General features: G+C 38.4%; 3 protein-coding genes and 1 long non-coding RNA gene across 7 annotated transcripts; 1 reads left to right on the forward strand and 3 right to left on the reverse strand.

Moving 5' to 3' along the window:
- Positions 1–440: 440 nt before the first annotated feature.
- On the reverse strand, positions 441–7154 carry LOC116200819 (DNA mismatch repair protein MSH7). The gene is made up of 17 exons (XM_031531737.1): positions 6794–7154; positions 6017–6536; positions 5697–5792; positions 5534–5589; positions 5331–5397; positions 4968–5063; positions 4598–4729; positions 4502–4535; positions 4296–4343; positions 3870–4069; positions 3647–3773; positions 3244–3521; positions 2578–2772; positions 1971–2384; positions 1676–1772; positions 1328–1455; positions 441–1106 (listed from the first exon to the last, which is right to left on the reverse strand). Exons 1-17 carry the CDS (start codon positions 7093–7095, stop codon positions 624–626), a joined length of 3273 nt encoding a protein of 1090 aa, XP_031387597.1. The 5' UTR covers positions 7096–7154; the 3' UTR covers positions 441–623.
- A 403-nt stretch (positions 7155–7557) lies between these two features.
- On the reverse strand, positions 7558–13532 carry LOC116198493 (aldehyde dehydrogenase family 2 member C4-like). Its single transcript, XM_031528655.1, has 9 exons — positions 13373–13532; positions 9981–10123; positions 9269–9652; positions 9055–9144; positions 8782–8955; positions 8561–8698; positions 8267–8404; positions 8121–8182; positions 7558–7994 (listed from the first exon to the last, which is right to left on the reverse strand). Exons 1-9 carry the CDS (start codon positions 13482–13484, stop codon positions 7721–7723), a joined length of 1515 nt encoding a protein of 504 aa, XP_031384515.1. The 5' UTR covers positions 13485–13532; the 3' UTR covers positions 7558–7720.
- Positions 13533–17569: 4037 nt separating this feature from the next.
- LOC116201798 lies at positions 17570–18776 on the forward strand. Its single transcript, XR_004155947.1, has 2 exons — positions 17570–17832; positions 18222–18776. It is a non-coding gene; the product is annotated as an uncharacterized LOC116201798 (long non-coding RNA).
- Positions 18777–19809: 1033 nt separating this feature from the next.
- Positions 19810–23920, reverse strand: LOC116201797 (aldehyde dehydrogenase family 2 member C4-like). Of its 4 annotated transcripts, none has more exons than XM_031533204.1 (9): positions 23698–23920; positions 22867–23028; positions 21751–22134; positions 21513–21602; positions 21256–21429; positions 20980–21117; positions 20756–20893; positions 20603–20664; positions 19810–20429 (listed from the first exon to the last, which is right to left on the reverse strand). In XM_031533204.1, exons 1-9 carry the CDS (start codon positions 23833–23835, stop codon positions 20111–20113), a joined length of 1605 nt encoding a protein of 534 aa, XP_031389064.1. In that variant the 5' UTR covers positions 23836–23920; the 3' UTR covers positions 19810–20110. The 4 variants fall into 4 exon arrangements, with proteins under 4 accessions (XP_031389064.1, XP_031389066.1, XP_031389065.1 ...); XM_031533206.1 differs by having other exon boundaries at positions 22867–23009; positions 23724–23918; XM_031533205.1 differs by having other exon boundaries at positions 19982–20384; positions 23698–23916.
- Positions 23921–25073: the final 1153 nt, after the last annotated feature.

Consider the following 25073-nt stretch of genomic DNA (forward strand, 5'->3'; position numbering starts at 1 on the left):
AAGAAAGGAAAGAAAGGAGAAACGGTTTGGAAGTTGAATTTCGTGTACTTAACTGACTTCTATTTTATGGAGAGGTCTTAGGCTTTCAGTTTTTATGGTTGACATTTGACATTTGAAAGTTTCTACGAACGCTCCTAGTTTTGAGGTTTCAACTCAGAAGATGACGCGTGCTGAAATTCGATAGATAGATAAATGGACACGAGGTTATAGTTAAATAAGTTGATGCAATAACAGTAAGTATTTCCTGTCGTTTTCAACCCGGCCCATATGTTGATTTTCATTGAATTGAGAAAGATGCAATAACAACTGATCGATCACGATCCGGACGGTCAGTGGTAATCAGATAGTGGGGGAGCTCGATCAGGAGTTTCTTCTTAGCTCAGAAGAAACTCGGGTTATCATCCCCTGATAATCAAGTTGATAAGGATTATCTGCACATCTTCCCAAACAAGAAGAAGAATAATGGACCAAAACATGTACCATCTGTGAAGTTGTTGACAAGGCAGATAAAACCGGCACAAAATGGCTGCAGAAGATTGCCTTTCGCCTGTGCAAAGATGGGTAAATATGATATTACAAATATTACCCGAACCCGGATGGACTATGTAAACGGAATGGTTTTGTCATTTCCCGCACAAGCTCTTCATCTCATGCCACAGGCAGAACAAAGTATCCAAGGCATCGTCATCCTCGCTAACACGAGTGCCCCCCTCTCCTGTCTTTGACAAGATGAGCAGAGTCTTCAGCCATTCCTCATGGAGAGACGAGAACACAATCCTCTGTTCACTCGACCTGAAGCTCTCCCCAATTGATCTCTTCATCGCGCGGCCTGCCCTCGAGGCGGACTCCACCACCTTCTCAGGGATCCCCGCCATGGTCGCCACTTGTAGCCCGTAGCTCTCGGGACAGGGTCCAGAGGCGAGCCGGTAGAGGAAGACGAGCTCTTGCTCGGGTCTTCCGGAAGGGGTTGAGGATTTGGACTGAAGGGCACAGGCCATGTGCTGGAGGATAACACGGGGATGGGACCCAAACTCCTTGGTTAGAGGGTGGTAGTGTGTAGCAAAGAGGAGCCGGCAGTTCACCTTCTCGACTAGGTGGCGAAGTACCTGTTCCAATTTGCTTTCATGAGCCGAATATAGGTCACAAGTATATTATACAGCTGAGTGTTGATGAAATTATGATGTCAGAGGAGATCCTAATTATAAGCTCGAGTCACGCTCTATTAAATGCCAGCTCCATGCACAATGTAAGAGGATAGAACAGAAAAGGATGTCATTCGGTGAAATTGAGCCAACAATGAAAGAATACTAAATTATAAGGTGCTCACAGCATAGGCGATGGCATATCCATCAAAGGTGCTAGTTCCTCGACCAAGTTCATCGAGAATAACCAGAGAATCTTCGGTGGCATTTTGAAGAACCGTGGCTGTTTCTGAGCACTCAACGAAGAATGTACCTGTACAGACAAAAGTCTCAACAATCAACATTTAACAATAAACAAACAAAGAGAAGTATTCTCACATTTCTACCAATTAAACTACGAGCATGAGTCTAGACTTGGCATTTATTGCTGCAACTGCAACTCTTTTTTAAGTTTTTTTCAACCTTAGAGTACGTGCAATTTTCTTTGCAACAAAAATCATGGCATGCTAAGTCTAAAGTGTGGGAAAACTTACTCTCTCCTGTCATTATTCTATCCGTAGCACCAAGCCTCGTGAAGATTATATCAACTGGGGAAAGAACACATTTCTCACCAGGCACATAACAGCCAAGCTGCATTCAAACAAAGAATCTTGATAAACATGGCTGGATATCATGGAAATCAGATGATCTAGAATTTCTAGAAAGACGACTTGCCAACTTATCTATAATCAGGGAATGCGCTTGTATGTTTATTATTTCATAAATTGAAAACAGAAAAAAAGAACATTTAATTTTGATTGCAATAATAAACTTCCGACAAAAGCTAACCTGGGCCAGTACAACTGCTAAGCATGTTGCACGCAGAAGGGTTGATTTCCCGCCCATATTTGGTCCAGTCAATAACAACGTGTGAGGGTGAAACCCCTCAGTATCTTCACCGAGGAGTATGTCATTAGGAACAGGCTGCCCTCCATTTTCCCCAAGGGCATAGGGGTGCCATAGACCTGAGATTTTAAGTAGTGGGCCCTTGCCCCCTTGGGCTGAGCCCATGTGTTTTGACTGGGGCAAAACTAGAGGCCTGCACATGGCTCCACATGAAGAAGTTGCAGTGATTGTAAAGGAACGTAGCACATCAATGCAGTTGGTGGCATGAATTATAGCAGCCCATTCAGTTGATTTCTCAACGAATAACTCAATGAGAGCAGAGAGTGTATCAGCATCGGAATCCGTCACATCATGGTTCTGGTGTCAAAAATTTGTCATGTAAATTTAAGTTAGTAAGCAAAAGTAAAAAAAAAAATGAGAATTTTCTATCACACGAAATATGATTATTAGCAGAGTCTATGGACAGAAAACCAAAAAATAAATTAGAATGTGATGAAAACGAATTAATGGAAATATGTCTAAAGCTATTGTATGAGCAAGATAAGGAAACCTGGTAATTTGGGAAATCGCTATCTATGGCAGCATCAAATTGGGTGAGAAACTTATGAATCCCATTGCTACCCTCCAGAATGGGCAGTTTAAATATCTTCGACAACGATATGCTTAAATTCCGATCCTTCATTAACAGTGTTAGCAAATCCAGTGCAATCTCGAGACCTTTCACAAGAGAGCCGAACACTTTTACCTGAGTAAGTACAAGATCTACATATTAGATCATGTTGACAAGAGTTCAAGCAATTGTTCATCTATCAAGTAAAATACATTTTTACAAGAATCAGGGATATTAAATTTCTATCAAGGGCATGCTAATGTGAACCAAAATGAACCCAGAGGAAGTATGACAGATGAACCTTGTTGTCTAATAAAGACAAGATTAAAAAACTAAGAGTTAGAAAGGAAACAGATAGGATAAAGAAGATGTGGAATATTCAGTTGGTCAATTTAAAGAAGAAAGCATTAGGAACTTATCAACATTCTCAACTCACTGTCTATGACAAAGATTCTGAGTAGTTTGTTTGCATGCCCCAAGAACTAAAAGAGCATGTAGGATGAACTTTTTGAGTAAAAGAACAGAATTTGTACAATGTGCAACGAAATTTCATAGAAACCATTTCAAATAGATGCAGAGAGGAAAACCAAAGGTGTGAACACTCACAAGTTGTTTTAGCACTTTGTTGCCTATTGAAGGCAGTAACAGAGAGACTGATAACTGTACATTGGACTTGACCCGCCCAAGCAGTCTATCTAAGTCCGGAAGTTTGCGGAGACTTTGAGCTATAAGTAACATAAATTCAGGTTGAGCAGCTAGATCATCAACAACATTAAGTCTATTATTGATGCCTTCAACATCTTTCAGCGGATGGCATATCCAGTTCCTTAAAAGCCGCTTGCCGGAGCATGTCAAGCAGTTATCAAGATACTTATATAATGTACCTGAAAATCATTAGGCACAAAGAATCTGCATAAAGACCAAATAGGCAAACTATAGAATTGCATGGTATATGGCGCCTTAACATTTTACCAGCTTATTTGAAGTGAAGAATGAGGCGAAAACTTACCCGAAGCACCCCCATCAGCATTGTTACTGAAAATCTCAAGATTGACTAACGTTTGCCCATCCATCCGGAGGCAACCCTTGTAGACTTGATAAGGGGAAACGTCCCCATTCCTCAAAATATCATCTAGCTGCAAAAGTGTATGTGCAAATCGTCAGAAAATGATAACATAACCAAGAAACCACTCAGCGCTTTGATGTAAACTGGCCCTCAAAAGAAACTTTACCATTAATCGTGAAAGATGATCAATAAGACCACCCATTGCAGATAATGCAAGGTCATGGTGTGCAACACCATCAAGGGCAAGGTTCCACAAAATAGATGACCTCTTAAAGTAGCCCTTGGATTTAATTGAATCCGTAACATCAGAGGCATCGGGAAAAGCAGTGGCTGGTAGCACTGGAGTCAATTGTACGGCCATAGTACCTACAAAATTTATCCAAAAGAAAAGGAAAACAAAAAATCATAAGGAAATGAAAAAAATAAAATAAATAAAACCCATACAAACCCTATGTGAATCACTAACATGAACCACTATCATTTGCATGGTCACTACAGCAAAAACAACTTTTATAGTTTATCCTTACAACAATTTCAGCATCTATAGTTTCGATAATCTTCAAGAAACACATCATAGTCAGCCAGTCCTTACCCGTAACTGAATATTTTCGAACTGCCTTCTGAGCTGCTTTCGATAAACCTTCAATAATGCAAAAAATATTTACTGACATCTCTCAAAGATTTCTCAATCAATCAAACATATAAAAAAGAAAATGAAAAGAATTGTAGAATGGATTATCACACAATGTGCAGAAACATGCCAGCACATGCATATGCATAGTGACTGAGAGAAATTACCTCTGTTCTCATAAATAACTTCCTTAGGTGCTACCTGCAACAAAAGCCATGTAAATGTTTTGAATAGAATCAGATGAGAAATTTATCACTTTTTACCTGCATTAATAAAGCTCCCAAAGCAGCACAGGAAGAATCATCGGTAATGGAACCAATCCACACTCGCAAGGCAGCACAATCAACGAAAGCAAATCCATAACCAACTGAACTAGTATCTGGTCCTGGTTCCCCCTGAAAGAGCAATACAATCAGATATAATGGAAAATGAAGATTGGATGATACAAGAAAAGAAAAATAAGAACTATAAACTTTTCAGGTTGCTCCCACTGTTTGATTGCTCTTATTGATCTGACAAAAAGTAAATATAATAGGCCAGTAAAGTGTGGGACTTTATGAAGCATAAGATGAATATGAAGTTTGAATGCAAGTACATGGAGATGAAGCTGAGGAAGGATGAAGCAATACCAACCTCTTTTATAACAAGAAGGTGAATAGCATCAGGGCCAATATTATTATCCACTAAAGTTGACGGAGTAACTACAGATACCAATTTCCTTGATATCACCTGAAATATAGTAATCCAGACATTAGAATGCAGTATGTAAAGCATTAAGTTTCTAGTTTCATCTGTGCAATAAAAAGCACTCAACGTTGAACATGTGAAGATGAGAGCAAACAAAATTTACAAAGAAAGGGTAAACGAACATAAGAAGATCACCATCCGAAGCAAAACAACTTTGGACTATAACATCCTTTAGGGTCCACATCAAAAGAGAGAATACACTCACTCCACAGGGGAGAATGGAAAAAGAGAAAATATCAAAATACTCACAGAACTTCCACCTCTGGCCTTCGCTTGACCAGATGTCTCCGACTGCTCCATCCGACCAACCTTGTATCTTGAATAAACAAACAAAATTTCTAAGTAAATAGACTTGGTAGAGAACAAGGTGGCAAATATTTCAAAGCCATAAAATGTTGAGCTAAATCAAAATCTCATTGAAACAAAAATGTAAAAGGGCTAGATTTTCTCACCCTCGAGAGACCAGCTTTTGCACAGCATCATCAATTCCACTCTCAGAGATACCAACCTAATAAATGATCCATTATTACGCAATGAAGATTATTTTCAAGAGGTTAAGACTTAACTTGAACAAACTAGCTAAAATTAATACAATTAAATTTCCAATCAGAGTACCTGCCGACATTTTCCCACACCACTTAATGTGATTTTCCAGCCAAGCTCCTTATGGCCAATTTCTGCATCTAGCTCATACAGCTCATAAAATTTCCCCTGTAAATATAACAGAATAAAATGAAAATATAGCATATGGTAATATTAAGCACGCAACTGGAAATATATTTTAAAAATTATGAGGCAGGAAAACCCGAAGCATATAAGGAAGTGCATGTAAGAAGAAGATAATAATTTAAAACCTATAGCCTAAGATGGGCATTAAAATGTAAGAAGCATTCTCAATGCAAAGTGGAATTAATGTCGATGACATGTGAACTAACCACTTTGAAGAACAGCACCACATCCATGTATTTACATTTGACGCTCCAGTATTGCTTCTGAGATGCAGACATTTTGTTTAAAGCCTCAGGTGGTATATAGAGTGTGCTCTTGTCATAAAGAGGATCTTCAGGCCTCCTCCTGTTAGCGTCCCGAATTCGAGAAAGGTTAAGCCAGTCAAATTTGCTGATCGAGTCACATACTTGTGCGTCTTTCTTGTTCACTACTGGATCATCATTAAGAACTTTCATTCTTTTGCTGGGATGCGGTAATGGATGATCATCCTCCGCAATCAACTTTGGGATTTCCTCTTGAATACGCTTGAAACGAGGGACAAGCGGTCTGGTTCCTGGCGTTTCTGGGCCAATGACATCGAGAAGTTTAGAATCCGCGAAGCCTCCTTGATTAACTGTCATGCAGGACTCAAGAAAGTTGTCCTTTTCAGGGAATTGAGAAACTGCAGAAACTCCAACTGCGCTGGATAATGAACTGACATTCAACGCACCAGCCTGTGCCTGATTCCTGCACCGTTTATCAACTCAAAAAATACGAGAACGAAAAAATCATCTGAACACGAGCTGGAGGCAAATGATATAGGTGAAATTCATGTATCATGGTTATATCGTTGAACAAATCACATCATCTATTTGTCGTAAGCTGCAGCTTCTTCACCGAGCGAGCTGGATGCAACTGACACAGTGCAGGCAGATAACAGAAAGGCTACTGAATCACGAAAATCCGAATATTCAGCAAAGAAATGAAGCGAAAACAACCCTTACCTTCCATTTGCCTTGTCATCGACCTTCACAAACTTGTGCATGATGCTCGAGAACAGAGAGGAGCCTCCGTTCGCGGATTTCTGCGGGAAAATCGGGCGCGGAACCTTCTCCGGGGGAGTATCAGTGCCCCTAACCTCCAAAGACGAGTCCATTGCGGAAGCAGCCGTGGATTGACCGGAACCGTTGGCGCTCTGCTCGTGCCGCTGCGCTGGAAGCCGCTTAGCCGACGGATTCTCGCTGCCGGAGCTCCGATCCCCCGTCGGAGGCCGGAGAAAGGAGAGAATAGACTTCTGCCGCTGCATTTTCGCTTTTCCGGGGAGAAAGAGAGAGAGAGAGGAGAAGCTGGAAAAGTGCGAAGTGAGAGAAGCTCACTCCTCGAAGTAGCGGGACCACTTTCGCGCCACTTTTTTCATACTTGGGCCTTGGGTCCTATCTTCGAAAAAATGGGCTTGGGCCTGGGCCTCAGAGATTACCGTGGCCTTAATTTCCGGGGTCGCCCATGTACTTTTGTGATGTCGCACTTTACCCCCCGATGTGTTAATTCTCTCTCCAGTCGGTCCAAATTGCAAGAACAACCCAAGTTGGCAAATTGGGAATCAGCCTCAGGCCAAGCGAGTTTACCGGACTAGGGGGTCTAAGGCGACATTCAGCTCACTCGTGTATTTTCGAGTGAAGCTCGAGGCCGGAGACAAAAATATTCTTAAAAATCAACTTATATATGATCGTTACGCAACTAAATAATACCATCATGTACTAGTTGAAAGGAAAAAAAACCATTTGTCATTATTGAATGTCCGAACTTTTATTAATGTACAGAATACAACTTACAATATCAACCTTCAAATGTTGGTAAAAAGAACAAAACAACATAAAATGTTTCTGTCGAATTCAAATGTTGATGACACGCAATTTTGCATTTATGTTTGCTCAGAGCCAAGGAGAATCATGCAATGGGGTCACAACAGTCTTGACCTGGAGATACTTTTGGAGGCCTTCGAGCCCCGAATCTCGGCCAAAGCCGCTCAGCTTGTATCCTCCATATGGGAAGTCAGAGTCAAATTCAAAATAGCAGTTTATCCAGATGATTCCGGATCGGATGGATCTCAAGACTCTATTTGCCACGTTCAGGTCCTTCGTCACGATTCCGGCGGCAAGGCCATATTTACTGGAATTGGCCCTTTCAATTGCCTCCTCAATGGTCCTGCAAATTGCCCAGCAGAACATAATTGAAGACAGTATCTCTGCTGGTAAATGTAAACTATTTCCAAAGTACAGCAAATTCAGTCAATACTGGAAGAAATTGATATGAACTGAATGGCATTGTTACCTGAACTTCATGAGAGACATAACTGGGCCAAATATTTCATCCGTCGCGATTCGCATGTCTTCCTGATCAAATATTTTGAGACATTAATAATTCTAACAGTTGAGGGTTTTCCTTCTTTTCAGTTTGCATGAACGGTGGACTCATACCTTGACATCAACGAATACAGTAGGCTCAATATAGTACCCCTTAGACCCCCAACGCTTACCCCCAGTTAAGAGTGTTGCTCCTTCTTTCATCCCGATATCGATGTATGAAAGTACTTTTTCAAACTGTCTCTTGTCAACCTGCAAGTAGAAATGGATTACTTACTTTTCTTCGAACAAAGGAAGAGTCTGATTTTTTTTATTTATTTTTTTTACTTTTCCCTATGGAATTAATCACGAGCTGAGATATACCGTCCATCGGACATAGTTTGTTCCCATTCTTGTTTTATCTCATACCTGTGGTCCTTGACAGGTACTAGGATCGAAAGGATCGCCCAACTTCCAAGCTTCCGCTTTCTCAGCTAATTTCTTCACGAATTCGTCGTAAATCCCTTCATGAACATAAACCCGGGAGCCGGCCACACATATTTCTCCCTAAATAAACCAAGAAAACAATGTTCTTCAGATTGGCCTTACGACTGATTTCAGGAAATTTCTATATTCTCGTCTCATGTTACCTTATTGAAAACCACAGCGTTTAGAGCCAGCTCCGCAGCGTTGCCCACATCAGCATCGTCGAATATGATAAGAGGAGACTTGCCCCCCAGTTCAAGTGAGACCGTTTTCAAATTGCTGGTTGCAGCTGCCTGCATTATTAGCCTTCCCACCTCGGTAGAACCCGTAAAACTTACCTGATAAATTCATAAATAGATTCAAATTAAGGAAAAATTTTCATAGTAGTCTTATGATCTGAGGATATATATATATAGACTGGGTTAAAAAGCTTTAACCATGTCGATGTCCATGTGATTGCTGATAGCGGCGCCTGTGGTACGTCCAAAGCCCGTTACAACGTTAAGCACTCCGTTCGGGATACCAGCCTGTTATAATTTGCATAAGAATTATATACTCTGTAAATGATTAGTCAGTTTTTTGGAAGTAAAAGACTTTGTAATTATATTTTCCCACATCTAGGCCATTACAAAGTCGCTGAGCAGGTCCTACCTGCTTGGCGAGGTTGGCATAAAAGAGGGCCGAGAGAGGTGTCTGCTCGGCAGGCTTGACGACCATGGTGCAACCCGCGGCCAATGCTGGGGCGACCTTCATGAAGAACATGATTGTGGGATAGTTCCACGGGATGATTTGGCCCACCACACCGATCGGTTCCTTCAGAGTGTACGCGTGAAGCGATCGCGTAGACTTGAGGACGTCGCCGTGGATCTTATCCGCTGCACCAGCATAGTAACGAAGCATCCCCACGGCTGAAGGGATTTCCACGGCCTTGCCCCTGAAGAATAGCTTCCCTGCATCGATGCAGTCCAGGGCTGCCAGTTCCTCGGCGTGTTGCTCTATTAGGTCCGCGAATTTATGCATGATCCTTGCTCTTTGCTGGTGATGGTCGCGAGATCGTAGTCGTACACGCGCATACAGTCAAGAATCATAATTTACATTCACTAACATAACTATTGGAACTCGTACCAAAACTGTATATAAAGAAAGCATTATGGATGTAAAAGTTTAAGCTTACCATATAATTGCACATCGAATAGTATTTACTACTTAATACTATCGTACATGTACAGATTGGGAACATTATTTTGTTAATGGAGGGGAGGGGGGAGGATGGATTGGCACATATGCTGTCACTATGAGGACTTGATTGAGAGAAACAAAGTTGAGAGGGACCAAACTGGGAAACGAAAGTAAGTAGACATACAGAGCCGGGCATCCTGGGCCATGGGCCGTGATCGAATGCTTCGCGGGCAGCCTTCACGGCCACGTCGATGTCATCCTTATCACCCTCTGCGATTCTTGCAATGGCCTCCCCCGTCCTTGGGTCCAACGTCTCGAAGGTCCTCCCTGCAATTTTGGCACCAAACATTAACCCAAAAAAAAACAAAAAAAGTTAGAGGAAGGGGCCGTAGTGTCACACATAGCCGACTTGGAATCAAGAGATCCCGAATGGTCTCATCGATGAGACTTATATATTGTTCAAATTTATCTTCTGAGCAAAAAAAAAAAAGACATATCATTCATTATTTCAATTTATTTTCCATCCTAAACTCTAACAACACATAGTTTACACGAACTACAGTATATTATTTTGATTAAATCAGTTGTAAGTATGGGTGAAAAATGGTGGGTACGGGTGGTTTTTTTCAAAATATTTCGTTTCCTATTGAGTTCGAACCCTTTTCTTAGAACAAAAGAATCACCCTAAAACCATTTAGAATACGAAAAAACGCTCGCCCGTGGTTTCAATTTTTTCAAGTGGTTTTTTGGGACCAAAAGTGAAAAAAATTATAAGACCAATTAAAAAACTTTCGAAAACAATCCGGAATCACAAAAAAAATATATTGTAAGTTTTCTTTCTTTTGCCACACAAATGAATTTAGGTGTATAATAACACTACAATATAATTATTTCTCAAAAAATTCAGCAATCTATGAATGAATTTAGTGAAAATATATATAAACACGTGTGTATATATATATATATATATATATGTATGATTTTTCGGGTGGGTTACCAGCGGAATTTTCAATCGATCCCCATTATTTTCGGGTGAATTTTACAGACGCTTAAAAACCATCCATAAGGACTTTTAGGGTTTTAGGTTTTCCGAATTTCCGGTTTTTCGCTTTATTTTTATTTTTCTTATGTCAAATATTAACCAGAGAGAGCTGTGGGTGGCGTTGGGCGAGTTTTGATTTGGAGGAAATTTTAAGGAAAAAGGGCAACATAAAAAAAAAAAAAAGGTGCGGCGGAGCCTCTAGAAACGCATATACAATTCGTGATTTTCTTTCCTTTTCTCATTGTATGCATGAGATGGAATTAATACAAGACAAAGGAATTCTTAAAATGACGTCTTTTTTTTTTCAGCAACTTAAACTTTGGAAAATATTTTTGTTAGTGAATGAATAAATTAATAATCACTGCATGAATGAATCTTGAGAAAAACCGAGAAATTTTCGACGCACAAAGAGCATCGGAAAGGTTTCGAATAGTCATATCCGCAATAAAACTTAAATCTGATAGTAGATGATTGTTATCGTTTTAAAGGCTTTTCAGCGTTATCGCGAAAACTAAGAAATAATATATAGTCAGTTTTTAGAGTGCCTCATTAACCTATCATGATGAAATAAAAATTATAATCATAATAGTTAATAAAGGAACACGATATAAATTCACGGTGACCCGGGCACAACACTGACCATCCTCTTTTATACAGCCAGTTATGAAACTAGGAGTATATTTGATTATTCAAACTTAATTTTTAACTTTCAGAAGAAAAGGAGACTTAATTTCCATTTTCATGTGTCAAGAAAGAAGAAGGTCAAAACATATTCTAAGGACTAAGGAGTCTCCTGCGGACGGGTCCACCCGACAGGTTACCACTCATAGTAATAGTAGCAAACAAGACCAAAAAGGTGGGAAACTCTATGTCTTCCAAAGTCTGATGGAGGACTCGGTATCAAGGACCTAACCCTGTGGAATAAGGTATGCGTACTCAAAAACCTTTGGTCTCTCCTCGTGCGTTCAGGGTCTCTTTGGGTGGCCTGGGTTGCTAAATATTTAATCAAAGACCGAAGTATTTGGTCTTTAAGGATACCTGGTGATTGTTCTTGGAACTGGAGAAAACTTTTGCAGCTGAGGACTTTGATGTCTCCCTATATCCGCTATTGTGTTGGCCCTGGTACGAATGTATCTTTCTGGTATGACAAGTGGTTACCGGTCGGTTCTTTAATAAACTATTGCACCAGGGGGCTCCAGTGCTTTCCGTCGATTAGGGAGCACGCAACAGTTAGTTCGATTCTGGTTGATGGATGCTGGCATTGGCCTAGAAGCTCGGATCTGCAAGCTGGCCTGCTCCGTGATCTCGCTAATGCAATTCAACTCTCTGATCGTGATAGGGTCACATGGACGGCTCACAAATCCGAGACATTTTCTGTTGCTAGTGCGTGGAAATGCTTTAGTCCCAGAAGCCAGAAGATGGAATGGAGGAACGCAATCTGGTTTGAGGGGCAGTTTCCTCGATCCTCTTTCATTAGCTGGCTTTGTATTCATAATAGATTGAGTACAAAAGATAGGCTTATGAGTTGGAGAATCTCGATTACTGCACCCGAATGCGAATTCTGTAGTTTGGAATTGGAGACCCGAAATCACCTCTTTTTTGAATGCCCTATCACCCAAGGGATTTGGAGAAGTTTATTAGACCGTGTTGGAATGAACAAACACAATGTCGACTGGAATACGGAACTTTGCTGGGTCTCCTCTCTCCGTGGAAAGAAGCTGGATATTATTTGTCTTAAACTTCTCTGGACTCACTACATTTACTGCATCTGGAGGGAGAGGAACGCCAGGCTCTACCGGAATCAAGTCTCGCCTCCAACAATTATAATACGAAGGATCTTCTCGGATGTGAAAGCAAAGTTGTCTGTTCTCCCTCGATTCTCATGCAAAATTGCACACTCTATCATTGCGAGGCATATGTTTCACCATTTTGATACTGCAACTAGTTGACTTGGGAGTAGCTCTTGGGTATTTTTTATTTTACTCCGTATAGAGGAAAATGGTATTGGTTTCTGATGTAAATTCATCTGTTATCAATGAAGTTTCATCATTTATCCAAAAAAAAAAAAAAAAAAAAAGGTGGGGGAGAGGAAATACCATTGGCTAAATTACCTAAATAATGAGTAACATCGGGTCCACCCGACAGGATGCTCTTTTTTTTTTTTGGGTGAATAGTAGCGTTTTATTGAAAATAATCTTAAATTACTTGTTTGGCCACGAATTTACTTGTTCATGGAAAAAAAAGGAATTAATAGTATTTTTTCGGTATATTGATACTATATGATCGTGATGGTCTAGTGTTTGCATATCTATATATATATAGATGAATATTCTATACTAACGTATCCACTTATTATTTTCTAACAAACTGAGCAGAAATCAAAAGATAATCATTTTCCTTTCATTTCGACCCTCTCGTGATAATAATCAGAAGAGCACAATTCTAGCTTCTTATATGGGGGGAAATGAAGATGAGATAAAGAAGCTTTGATATGGTTAGGTATGTATATATGAGATGTGTATAGACAATATGACCTTTGATGGAGTGGACGAATTCTCCATTGATGAAGAGCTTGGTGAACTTAATCTCCGGTATCTCGATATGGATCTCTGCGCTTCCATTGCTGCTCTGATGGTGATTTGCCATCTCTTGCTCTCGATGGTCTTACTACTCTCTATTATTCTTCCCCGATCCCAGAGAAGTGTCCCTATATATACACACACACGTATTATGTCTTCTTCTTGACTATCAAAAGAAGGGGGAAGAAAACAAAGAAGAGTACTTCTCTTCACTCGATTGGGCCCACTCTAACCGCATATTTAATAGCATTTATGTCTTCTTCTTCTTTTTTTTTTTTTCGGCTTGAATTAATAGCATCTAGGTCAGATTCAAAAATCTCATTCTCCCTTATGACTTGTTAGCATCCCAAAGAGATTGGGGTGGAAATACTATGGATCGGATTGGTGGGTCGGCTTACCCCCGTTTGGAACTTTATTTCATTTAATTTTATTTATTTTTAATTCAACAATATAATTATGATTTTTTTTATTTTTCTTCAATTTTTTTAATTATTCAATTCAATTTTTAATACTAAATTCTCTCAACTATTTATTACTTTTTCACAATTTAACAACACAATTATTACTTTTTTTCAACTATTCATTATTTTTTCCACAATTCAACAACACAATCATTACTTTCTCTTAACTGTTCATTACTTTTTCACACTTTTAACACAATTATTACAAATCAATTAAAACCAAAACTCAATTGTATTCAACTCTAAAACCAAATACAAATCTCTTACCTTGTAGATTGCAAAAAGAAGATCGTGGCATCTGTTAGTCGTGGCATCTGTCCATCCAAATGCTGTAGAATGGAGACACAATGTACTTTGCCACGTCGTTGTTTTTGTTAGCACGTCTTTTTTTTTTCCGGAGTTATATGGATCGTATAGGAAAATAAAAGTGAAGTGAATTAGTATTGACATATGGGGCATGAAACGGGAAGCTGATACCAAGTCCTAGACGTACGTACGGTTCGAAAACCATGAGAAAAACATTAATGGTAGTGAAGGTTGCCGTTTGAAAGATATTTGATTCAAAATGTCACAGCAAAACTGCAAATTAAACTTTATGGACGTCGTTGATGTGTTGCAGTGGAATTAATATCGATGTGTTTGGATCCAGCATGATAAAATAATGCTGTTTCGAACCCTAATTCAAAAGACTGCCCGATGCAAGAATAACGATTTCTCGCTTCACTTGGAGTTATTTTCGATCCTTAGTTTCATTCATTCTCGTATATTACGTACGTAACATCCATTAACTGCAACATCATTTGTATGATTAAATTAGTAACATTTAATACCGTAGAACTGGAATGGGACTACGCGGCCACGCAAAATGACAAAGGGATGATCAAGAAAAAAAAGTTGCATAGATCGATATAAATATGAGCTGCATAGATATAAACATGCCAGGCCCACGAAAATTTAATTGAACTTTTACTTTTGATTTACCTAACTAGATTAAATATATAAATAAGTCAACGAGAAGTTATTAGGTGATTATACTTCGTCACATGACGTGATGAACCACCAATTAAATTGTATAAAATAGAGAAATCGATACTTATCATTTGAATAATTATCATAATTATTTTTTATTAAATAATTTTTATTGATTTTTCTTTGTCACTTTAGTGTGAGTAGTATTATTTAAAACTCTCTCCAAGTCAACCGTTTGTTCCGATAATTAATTTGGCCGGCCCCCCCATTATTAATTATCTTTATAATATTACTACTATTATTAAATGAAATATATGTGATCTGCTCGCGAATCCTGCCCTTCAGGACAAAAAAGAAAAACAGTGACTTTGATTTAATTATTGTTAATTACACGTATTAAATTAAGAGGTAAAATCAATGATGATGTTGACAGTTTTAATTCTTCGGGGATATTATCAACTCAATAATGATTTTTGTGTATATAATAAAAAGGGGAAACAATGTATAATATATATTGGTGATTTAATCACGTGAAGAAATGAGTACCTGTGTACTTCATTAGTACGTAGTTTACTGTAATTAATCCTTCATTTATATGTCAAAAGAAATATCATACAAAAAACCCGCTGTATTGCATTTACATATATACATATATTATTTCTGGGTAATAATTTATATATATTTATATTTATACGATTATTATACATATATGTAAGTCCAATAGATTCAAGCACCAGAGAGCGAATCCGAATCATTAAATGCTTTTTAGGGGGGGGCGGGCGGCGGGGGAGGAAAAAAGGACGGAAAGACAAGCAGCAGTCCCCGAATTTATATATGTATATGTATGCTCGATTAGGTGCAGCTGTGTTCTCATGAATAATTTTAATTTGAACCGCAAAAAATTAATTTGATTACCAGAAAAAGAAAAAGGGATTGTTATAACTACTAACTACCGAACATAGAGAATATATGAATGAAAAAAAAATTAACATGATATTTTTATTGAATCAATTTATTTAGCCAACCGAATGTAATACATTGCCCCCTAATTGTGAGGACGAAAATGATATCATTTGGTGAATAGATACTCCATGCTACGTACAAATCGAGATAATTAAGTTAGACTAACCCATATATATGAGCCAAAACGTTAATAATGATACTCATTGTATGAGAAACTGGTACCGAATTAGAAGCCGTCGGTGTATGACTAGCTACGTAATTAAATAACTGCTGAAGTGAGCGCAAATTAACTGGAGCAACCACATTATCGGAATCAAAGGAAATGCTAATGCAATTGAAATATCATAATATCACCATATCGAGCGTACGTGTAGTCTTGTTTGCATATAATTATTAATTGCATTGACTATAGAAAGGGGGGGTCTTTCACCATCACATGTGTTTGTCCTATCACATTGAATTATTGATATGTCAACCGGGCAAGTCTGTCTTCAGCATCGTTTTTCTTTTATCCCTTCAATTCGTCGCCGCAAGAAGAATCACGATATGGGTCTTAAAACTGGGTATAACTGCTTAAATATGGACCATACTTCGTACATGTCAAGGCACACGCGACACGCTACATCTTAAAACACGAGAAACTAACATAGGAGGACATTGGAGATCTGGGACGGATCTAGAAATTCAATTTAAGGGAGCGAAATTAAAGAGAAGGTGAAGAAAAAGTATATTCGTAAAGTTAAGGTGACGAGATATAATAATTTCATAAAAAAATATCAAATTTACTAAAATATATTAAAAAATTGTAATTTTTTTCAAGTCCAAGGAGGCGACCCCCGGTGCCCCCTTGGATCCGTCCCTATGGAGATACGTATATATATATATATATATATATATATGTATGTATCTTATGCAAATGAAAGGACTAAAGCTCTTAACTGTTAAAGACAATTAAGCCACATCGTAGTGAGCTAATTCCAGAAATATTTTTATTTATAGACCTATTATAGACATTTGATTGCACAGTGCATATATTAGGAACTGACAATGTGTAACGCGCAAATTATTAAGTGCGTATGCATATATAGAATCTTGAGTTTAAAAAGAAAAGAAAAAATTAATATTACTTATTTTACGTAATTGACCTTCCAATCAAGTATTTTTAACATCCATAGATAGCAAATCAACACATCTTATAATCGAAATTATGAGACCGAGAAATAATATCAGTTACGCGTATATATGACAAAGTTAATTACACTATAAGATAATTACGCTATAAGTTAATTACACTAATTTAATCTAATCTATAAGTATTTCAAACAGTCTGTGCAGCACATAAATATTATCTTCGATATCCTAATAATATGGCCAATTATCTAATCAATTTAGCAAGAGGACATTTTCCATATAACACACGGATAATAAGTTCAATGTCCTATTAACGGATGATATGGCTAATTATCTAATCAATTTAGTAAAAGGACATTTTCCATATATATATTTAGTTTACAAATATATATTAACCTAATATATTTCCTAATTTACAAATATATTAATTATCCTAATATATTTTCCTACTTTATACATATAGATTTACAAATATTTTCCATGTATATTATTCCTAATATATTAGTTATCCTAATATATCTTCCTACTGAATACATATGGATTTACAAATAGAAAATAAGGAAGGTCACTGTCATTGTGCATGGGTGATATATTAATTAGAAAAATAATGACATTAATAATGAGAAAATGCTGCCGACATAAAAGGAAGAGAAAATTCATCAGCCACAACCTCGAAAACCCTAAAGTTTGCCCTAGCCTCTTAAGCAAGTGAAACCTCAAAGACAACAGAGCAAAGTAAACGACTGCGAAAATCTCTCAACCTCGGTCTTATGTTCGGCCTTCCATGAAGAGAATCAATGGAGATTCAATTTCTGAAACACCTCACAACAATCCAAGCATCTTTCCAACCGGTCAACATTTGAAGAGACAGAGCAAATGAGATGAACGAAGGTATGAAAGCACTAAGATTCATGTGTATTTATTGGTGGTGGATTCTCATCGTTTCTAGACTTGTGATGACGATGGATATATAAGATGAGATGATGTGTGTTAATATCCCACAATTTTACCCGGCAGAAAAAGGATATTTGGTCTTGCTCCTGCCCTGCAGAAAAGGATAACTGGTCTTGGTCGTGCAATTATTACGATGTCATCGTTTATGAAATACTTCAACAAGTGGGTGAAAACTCCATTTTCTTTATATAAGTTTTGGAAAGTGAAATTACTGTGTTCATTAGCTATAAAATCAGAAGCTGATTATGCCTTCCTCTGTAGCTATTAATTACTATGTTTTAGTCTCATAACTGTTATTAACTTCTTTGATTTATTTTTGTTAGCAGAAAAGTAATCAGGGAGGACTGTACGTATCAGAATTTTCGAAATCATGATCGAGATGAAGAATATCTAAGAGAAAGGGCAATTCTCACCCCAGTGAATGATAGTGTAGACGAAATCAATGACTACATTTCTCATCTTCTTCAAGGGACAAGCAGGGAATACATAAGTTCAAATGGGATCGACCGGGCATTAGAGAATATCGCCAATCAAGAAATTATGCGCGTCCTATTGAATTTCTAAATACTCTTAATCTCTCGGGAATTCCAAATCATTGTCTGCAACTGAAAGAAAGAATGCCAATTATGCTTCTCAGGAACATCAACCCTGCATTAGGAATGTGTAACGGAACAAGACTCATCATCACGTAGTTGGGGACTTGGATAATTGAAGCAAAGATAATTAGCGGAACCAATATTGGTGCAAAAGTGCTCATCCCGCGAATAGTTTTGACAACAAAGAACTCCAAGTGGCCTTTTGTTTTGCGGAGGAAACAATTCCCACTATAGGTTTGCTATGCAATGACCATAAATAAAAAGTCAAGGTCACTCTTTGAATTCTGTCGGATTGAATTTGCCAAAACTTGTATTTTCTCATGGATTTACATTGTCAAGGGTAACCGCCCCTCAAACACTCAAAATACTCATCGTGGAGAATGATGAGAAATACACAAGCTACACTAAGAATATTGTGTACATCAAAGTATTCTCTCAACTTCCATAACTTCATCATCATTAATGTTTTTTTTATTTACAACAATAGATATGAACTTTTTGTTTATGTTGTATATTTCTTCTACTCTTTACTTTGTCCAAATCATAACAATATATAATAGCCCCTTAGTACATATGCTCGGATCACAACTCGATTATAGAGGCGCAAATTATAGACTGCAATTGCAGGTGATGTTGACTTCGTGTGTATCAATTGATAGGCGTATAACACATGCAGGCCTAAGAACATCGGTAACATTTTGCAGCAAAACTTGAAGGAAAAAAACGTACTTTTGAAAGGCCAAACCTCTATGTCATGCAAACAAGTAATGCAGCGTTTAGCATATCAAGTGCAGACAGAAGAAGAATTATTAAATTAGACTAAAGATCATGTCTGGCTCTTGCTTTTTTCAATTCACAATCATATATTCTTCTTTGTTTAATGATAACGAAGAGAAAAAGGGACAAGAGAACCAGTTTTCTCTATTGATCTTGAATATTCCGAAACAAGACTTCTTTAAGAAAGAAATGTTCAATCCTGCCGATTCAGCTGATGCAACAATATTTTTCAATTGTCGGTCATAGTTCTATGCCGGGATGCAGCTCATGCTCATAATAAAAGATTTGGATAGGAAAAGAGAGAAGGATATTTTGTTTGACTAGACAGCTAGAGAAAACCTAGAATTCATATACATAATAGTCCTCATCGTGCCTTCCATTTTGGTGGTATTCACTACAGACAATATATGCAGTATATACTTCACATATAATCTTTTGCTCAGTTGAAATCATATTTGGTTTATTAAAATAATTAAAATAAATAACTCGATGTATGAAAATGTAGATTGAGCAGCAATGACAGTCTAAGCAGAGAGCATCATGCCTAAATCAAAGTAAGTTTACCTGTGAATGTGATAAGTGGATGGGTATAGATAATGATGATAGTTCAAGACGTTCTTTAGCACCTCTGAAACAATGACCTGATCCCACCAACACCGAGTCTGAACTTTGATATTAAATTCTTTGACCAAAAACTTCAGAGCAGTCGAACATAAACATGAAATATACCCGTTGCACGGGCGAGATAACCTGTGAGGAGGTAAACCAAACAACAGTCGAGATAACCAGTGCAGGTCATCAGTCGATTAAAATTCGGACAACGGCTGTTGTTACGTGCTCCCTTAGAGCCAGGGAGAATCGTGCAAAGGGGTCATAACAGTCTTGACCTGCAGATACTTGTGGAGGCCATCGAGCCCTAACTCACGGCCAAAGCCACTCATCTTGTACCCTCCAAAGGGAAAGCCAACATCCAAACTGGAGTAGCAGTTTATCCAGATGATTCCAGCACGAATAGATCTCGAGACTCTATTCGCCACGTTCATATCCTTCGTCAAGACTCCCGCTGCAAGGCCGTACTTGCTGTTGTTGGCCCTTTCAATTGCCTCCTCGACGGTCCTGCAAGTTACACTTCGTAAGCACGATCTTATCTTTGGTGTGCACCTGATATCCGAAAGCTCAATTATGTCCGGACTAATCTAATCGAGCCGGGTCGGCCCACTAATAAAACTCTCTCATAGTGAATTTTCTCTATTTACAAAACTCGAACTCGAGACCTTGCCTAAGGGGTAAAATTAGCTATATATATGAACATAGAAAGGTCTATATATACTCACTTGAATTTCATGAGCGACAGAACCGGTCCAAAGATTTCGTCCCGTGCTATTTGCATATCCTCCTGGTGATTTCATCAGGTTAATTATATTTGTTCCCAAAAGAAGAGGAATATATAATTGGTATAAAAATGCCATGAACATTAACTTATATACCTTAACATCCACGAAAACTGTTGGCTCAACATAGTATCCCTTGGACCCCCAAGGCTTACCCCCCGTCAGCAAGGTGCCTCCTTCTTTCACCCCAATGTCGATGTAAGAAAGTATCCTTTCAAACTGCTTCTTATCGACCTGCGCCAACATCGAGTTATAACCTGCAGCATTAAACTGATTCGAATTGAAATTGTTTTGATTCAAATTCTCATACATTATTATACCTGTGGTCCCTGACGAGTTTCTGGGTCAAAAGGGTCACCCAGTTTCCAAGCTTTTGCCTTCTCAATCAATTTCTTCTCGAATTCACCGTAGATTCCTTCTTGGACATAAACTCGAGAGCTGGCTGCACATACTTCACCCTAACAGAATAGATTTTTCTCAATTAACCATCAGATAGTTTCGAGTTAGTTTAACATCAGAATTAACAAGCTATGGATTGACCATATCTTCGGGTCGGAAATTTGAAAATTCTCAATTATGAAGCGTGCTTTGGTTACCTTGTTAAAAAGGATACCGTTTAGAGCAAGCTCAGCAGCTTTGTCCACGTCAGCATCGTCAAATATGATAAGAGGCGACTTGCCCCCCAATTCAAGTGAGACCATCTTCAAATTGCTGGTTGCAGCTGCTTGCATTATTAGCCTCCCGACCTCAGTAGAACCCGTAAAACTTACCTGAAAAATCACCATATTAATGAGGTTTGTCAAATGATGATTAAGGAACTCTATTACTAGGTAGATAAACAACATTGGACTACCATGTCGATGTCCATGTGGCTGCTGACAGCAGCACCGGCTGTATGTCCAAAGCCCGTTACCACGTTAAGCACTCCATCCGGAACTCCAGCCTGAATAATTATTGATAAGAATCATTTCCTAAATTAGACAAGGAAGGATCTTGGAAAGTTGAAGAACTCCAAAAATTCTCCGTATGTGTTGAACCACGGCCGTTTGTAGTATTGAGGAACAAGTTTAGTTGCGGATGGTTTTGATGACCTGTTTGGCAAGATGAGCATGAAAGAGCGCTGACAGAGGGGTCTGCTCAGCAGGCTTGACAATCATGGTGCAACCCGCAGCCAAGGCCGGTGCGACCTTCATGAAGAAGTTTGATGTTGGGAAGTTCCATGGGATGATGTGGCCCACCACCCCGATCGGTTCCTTTAGGGTGTACGCATGGAGTGGTCGTGAGGACTTGAGGACCTCTCCATGGACCTTGTCCGCTGCACCTGCGTAATACTGCAGAAGCCTCGCCCCGAAAGGGATGTCCACAAGCTTGCCCCAGAGAAATAGTTTCCCGGCATCAATGCAGTCCAGGGCCGCCAGTTCCTCTATGTTTTGCTCGATTAAGTCCGCAAATTTCAGCATGATCCTTGCCCTTTGCTGGTTAGAATATTTTACTAGTGATTAGACTCAAACATATACGGATGTTTGAAACATATTTTGATGATTCACTCCAAAAAAAAAAAACATTTTGATTGGGAATACAGCTGATTAGATAATTTAATTATGGATCGCTGTATATATGATATGGAGTAGAATTAAAAAATGGACATTCGATATGAATTACAACAGATGGCATGCATGGTATATATATGTTACTGAGAAACTAATTAAACTTGATTCCCATTTTCTTTCTTTTTTTTTTTTGGTGAATTAGGGGCTGAAACCCAAGTTCAATAGAAAAGTAAACCTGATTCCTAATTTCTGCATACGCCCTGTTACTCGCAGGGGAAGGTTGAAGATGCCATAACAGTGATAATTGTTTTTTTCGGTAAATTCTTTATTTTTTGGGTAAATGATCATTATTTAATTTCTAAAGCCAAGCACCCTTTATTATTTAGATATATATAATTTCTTCCTTTTTAGAAAAGAATCAATATGATAAGTTTGGTAGGACTTTATTTATAGTTTATGAGGGAAGTGTCTGCCATGAAACAATTAGACCACCAAACACAACATATAAACATTGAATAAAGGATGCATAAATATATTATATGATTATTGCCTAAGCGAAAAAAAATATTATTAATTATTATTGGTTACTTTAGAAAACCTCACTGGAACGGAGTCAGTCCAGATAGGTAAGATTGTGAAAGGTAATAGTAGACATACAAAACCGGACATCCTGGGCCATGGACCATGATCGAATGCTTCTCGGGCGGCCTTCACGGCCGCATCAACATCTTCCTTATCTCCCTCTGCGATTCTTACTATGACCTCCCCTGTTCTTGGGTCCACGGTATCGAAGGTTCTTCCTATAGTTTTGGACGAAACCTAAACATTAGAAAATATAGGGAATGTATGTATATATATATATGTTTTGCTGAAGTATGTGTACATTTATATAGCTGAAAGACTGACTAGCTATATAAGAATCAAATTCCACACACAATCAATCGATCTACCAATAATGCATGATCGACAACTGGGGAAAAGACTCGTATTTCACAAGGCCAGTGACATAAATTATTGATCTTCTTGGCCATGGGCGTACTAGAGAGAAGATTATTAGCGATGTAGAATAATTTCTCATTTTTCTTGTTCGAATTCGAGTTAATAATAAACACACGATTCTCGGTTCGGAGAAATATATCCGACTCTTGAAAAGCTGATATATGTCGAGGGATGCTTCTTACAGCACGTCTAAATCATGGCACCTTTCATTGCTTTATCGATATATAGTGAACTAATTAGTGTTAATAAGGATTTTTGAGTAAGATTTGAAGAAGATCGAGAAAGAAAAAGAATAGATCAGATCATCAACCAAAAACATAAAATAGAGGGGAAGGAGAAGAAATGATGCACCAAAACTTATGACCGTTATCGGCCCCGATTTAGCTAATACCGGTCTTAAGCCGACATATTGGAATATCTCTGGAGAAAACCCAGAAAAAAGGAATTTTCTTCCATGGAATTAATGGAACTAAGTTATCGAAAACGTACATCTTTGTGCAGACAATCGATCTGACCTTTGATGGAGTCGACAAATTCTCCATTGATGAAGAGCTTTGTGAACTTAATATCTGGGATCTTGAAATGGGACTGATCTGCGCTTGTATTGTTCTGCTCAAGATTTGCCATCTTCTTTCCTCTATGCTTATCCCAACTCTTTTCTCTCCAAGTCAAGAGGACAGCGTCGCTAAATCTATATATCCACACACACACACACATATATAAAAGCCTTCCGGGGGCTTCTCTTAATAATGGCTAATAAACCAATAAAGTGTTGGTTGAGTGGCAAGCAGTTCCAACTCCATAAGGAGAAGAACGCAAGTTTGAGTCCCGGAAAACTTACTTGTTGAAAGTGAAAATAACCTTTCACGTTCGATCTCCCTGAATTGCAAGAGCAATGTCTTCCATTATTTTATTCTTACCCAAAAAAGGGCTGATAATGATATAATTAATTGCTTTTTCAGGCTTTCAGCCGCGCATGCAAATATCTCACCTTTTGCTTAGTTATTTATAGATTTGCACAATTTTTTTTTAAAAGACTCCTTACATGACAGGCGATCACTGTAATTTTCTTTTTTATATTTTGTTGAAAGTTGTTAATCTCACTTAAAAGATAGAAAGAAATCCTTCACAATAAGATATCGGATACATAATTTATTAACTCGAGTTTTTGCATTGGAAATGAGCTTGATCGCTTGTAGATCAAGTGAAATTCTACATGGTATATCATAATGGAATATGCTTCCGTGTGGGCTCATAACTCTAGTTTCAAGACAGCCAATGTGCGCTTCAAGTTAGTTAACCTTGATAGTGGAATTCGTGATCATTAATCAGTTCAAGTGCGGAGAAAAAAAAAATGCCTGGGTCATCAATCATCTCCTCCTATTTGCCGGTGCTTTTGGATTAGAGATGGCATCAATCGCTTGTAAAGCCTAGTGTAAATGTTGCACTTTCATTATTTCTGATTTTATTGCACATTGCATATATTGTGCAGACCTCCTGAATATAGTGGTAGACGGAGCTTGCAAGATAGGTTCCTATTTTCTCATAGTGTTACATATGTATAGAGACTTCTTTCCCTACGTGGATAGTGGATCGTGTTGGTAGATGGAGCCTCAAAGGGCAACCCCGGGAAAGCGAGTGCTGGAGGATGAACATGGAAGGTGGTTGGGAGGATTTGCTCAAAACATTGGGATTACGACCTCTATAGCTGCTGAATTATGGGCGGTGAAAACCGGACTCGAGCTGGCTTGGGAGCTCGGACTTCGGAAGTAGATCCTCGAGGCAGACTCTGAGGTACTGTGCAACTCCTTGCGTTCGAATCCAACTCAATTGGGCGGCCATGAAGCTCTAGTCCATGACATCCA

This window comes from Punica granatum, chromosome 3 (assembly GCF_007655135.1).
Source record: "Punica granatum isolate Tunisia-2019 chromosome 3, ASM765513v2, whole genome shotgun sequence".
Classification (NCBI taxonomy): Eukaryota; Viridiplantae; Streptophyta; class Magnoliopsida; order Myrtales; family Lythraceae; genus Punica; species Punica granatum.

Excerpts from the sequence above, each read along its gene's own strand:
- LOC116200819 (XM_031531737.1), bottom strand. The coding sequence starts at position 7,095 with ATGCAGCGGCAGAAGTCTATTCTCTCCTTTCTCCGGCCTCCGACGGGG. Across the intron at positions 6,537-6,793 it reads GATGACAAGGCAAATGGAAG|GAATCAGGCACAGGCTGGTG; the intron begins GTAAGGGTTGTT and ends TAAACGGTGCAG. Across the intron at positions 2,385-2,577 it reads GCGATTTCCCAAATTACCAG|AACCATGATGTGACGGATTC; the intron begins GTTTCCTTATCT and ends TTTTGACACCAG.
- LOC116198493 (XM_031528655.1), bottom strand. The coding sequence starts at position 13,484 with ATGGCAAATCACCATCAGAGCAGCAATGGAAGCGCAGAGATCCATATC. Across the intron at positions 9,653-9,980 it reads GGCCCAGGATGCCCGGCTCT|CAAAGAGCAAGGATCATGCA; the intron begins GTATGTCTACTT and ends GACCATCACCAG. Across the intron at positions 8,699-8,781 it reads ACGCTGTGGTTTTCAATAAG|GGAGAAATATGTGTGGCCGG; the intron begins GTAACATGAGAC and ends TGGTTTATTTAG.
- LOC116201797 (XM_031533204.1), bottom strand. The coding sequence starts at position 23,835 with ATGGCAAATCTTGAGCAGAACAATACAAGCGCAGATCAGTCCCATTTC. Across the intron at positions 21,118-21,255 it reads ACGGTATCCTTTTTAACAAG|GGTGAAGTATGTGCAGCCAG; the intron begins GTAACCAAAGCA and ends CTATTCTGTTAG. Across the intron at positions 20,430-20,602 it reads CTGTCGCTCATGAAATTCAA|GTGCACACCAAAGATAAGAT; the intron begins GTGAGTATATAT and ends TTCGGATATCAG.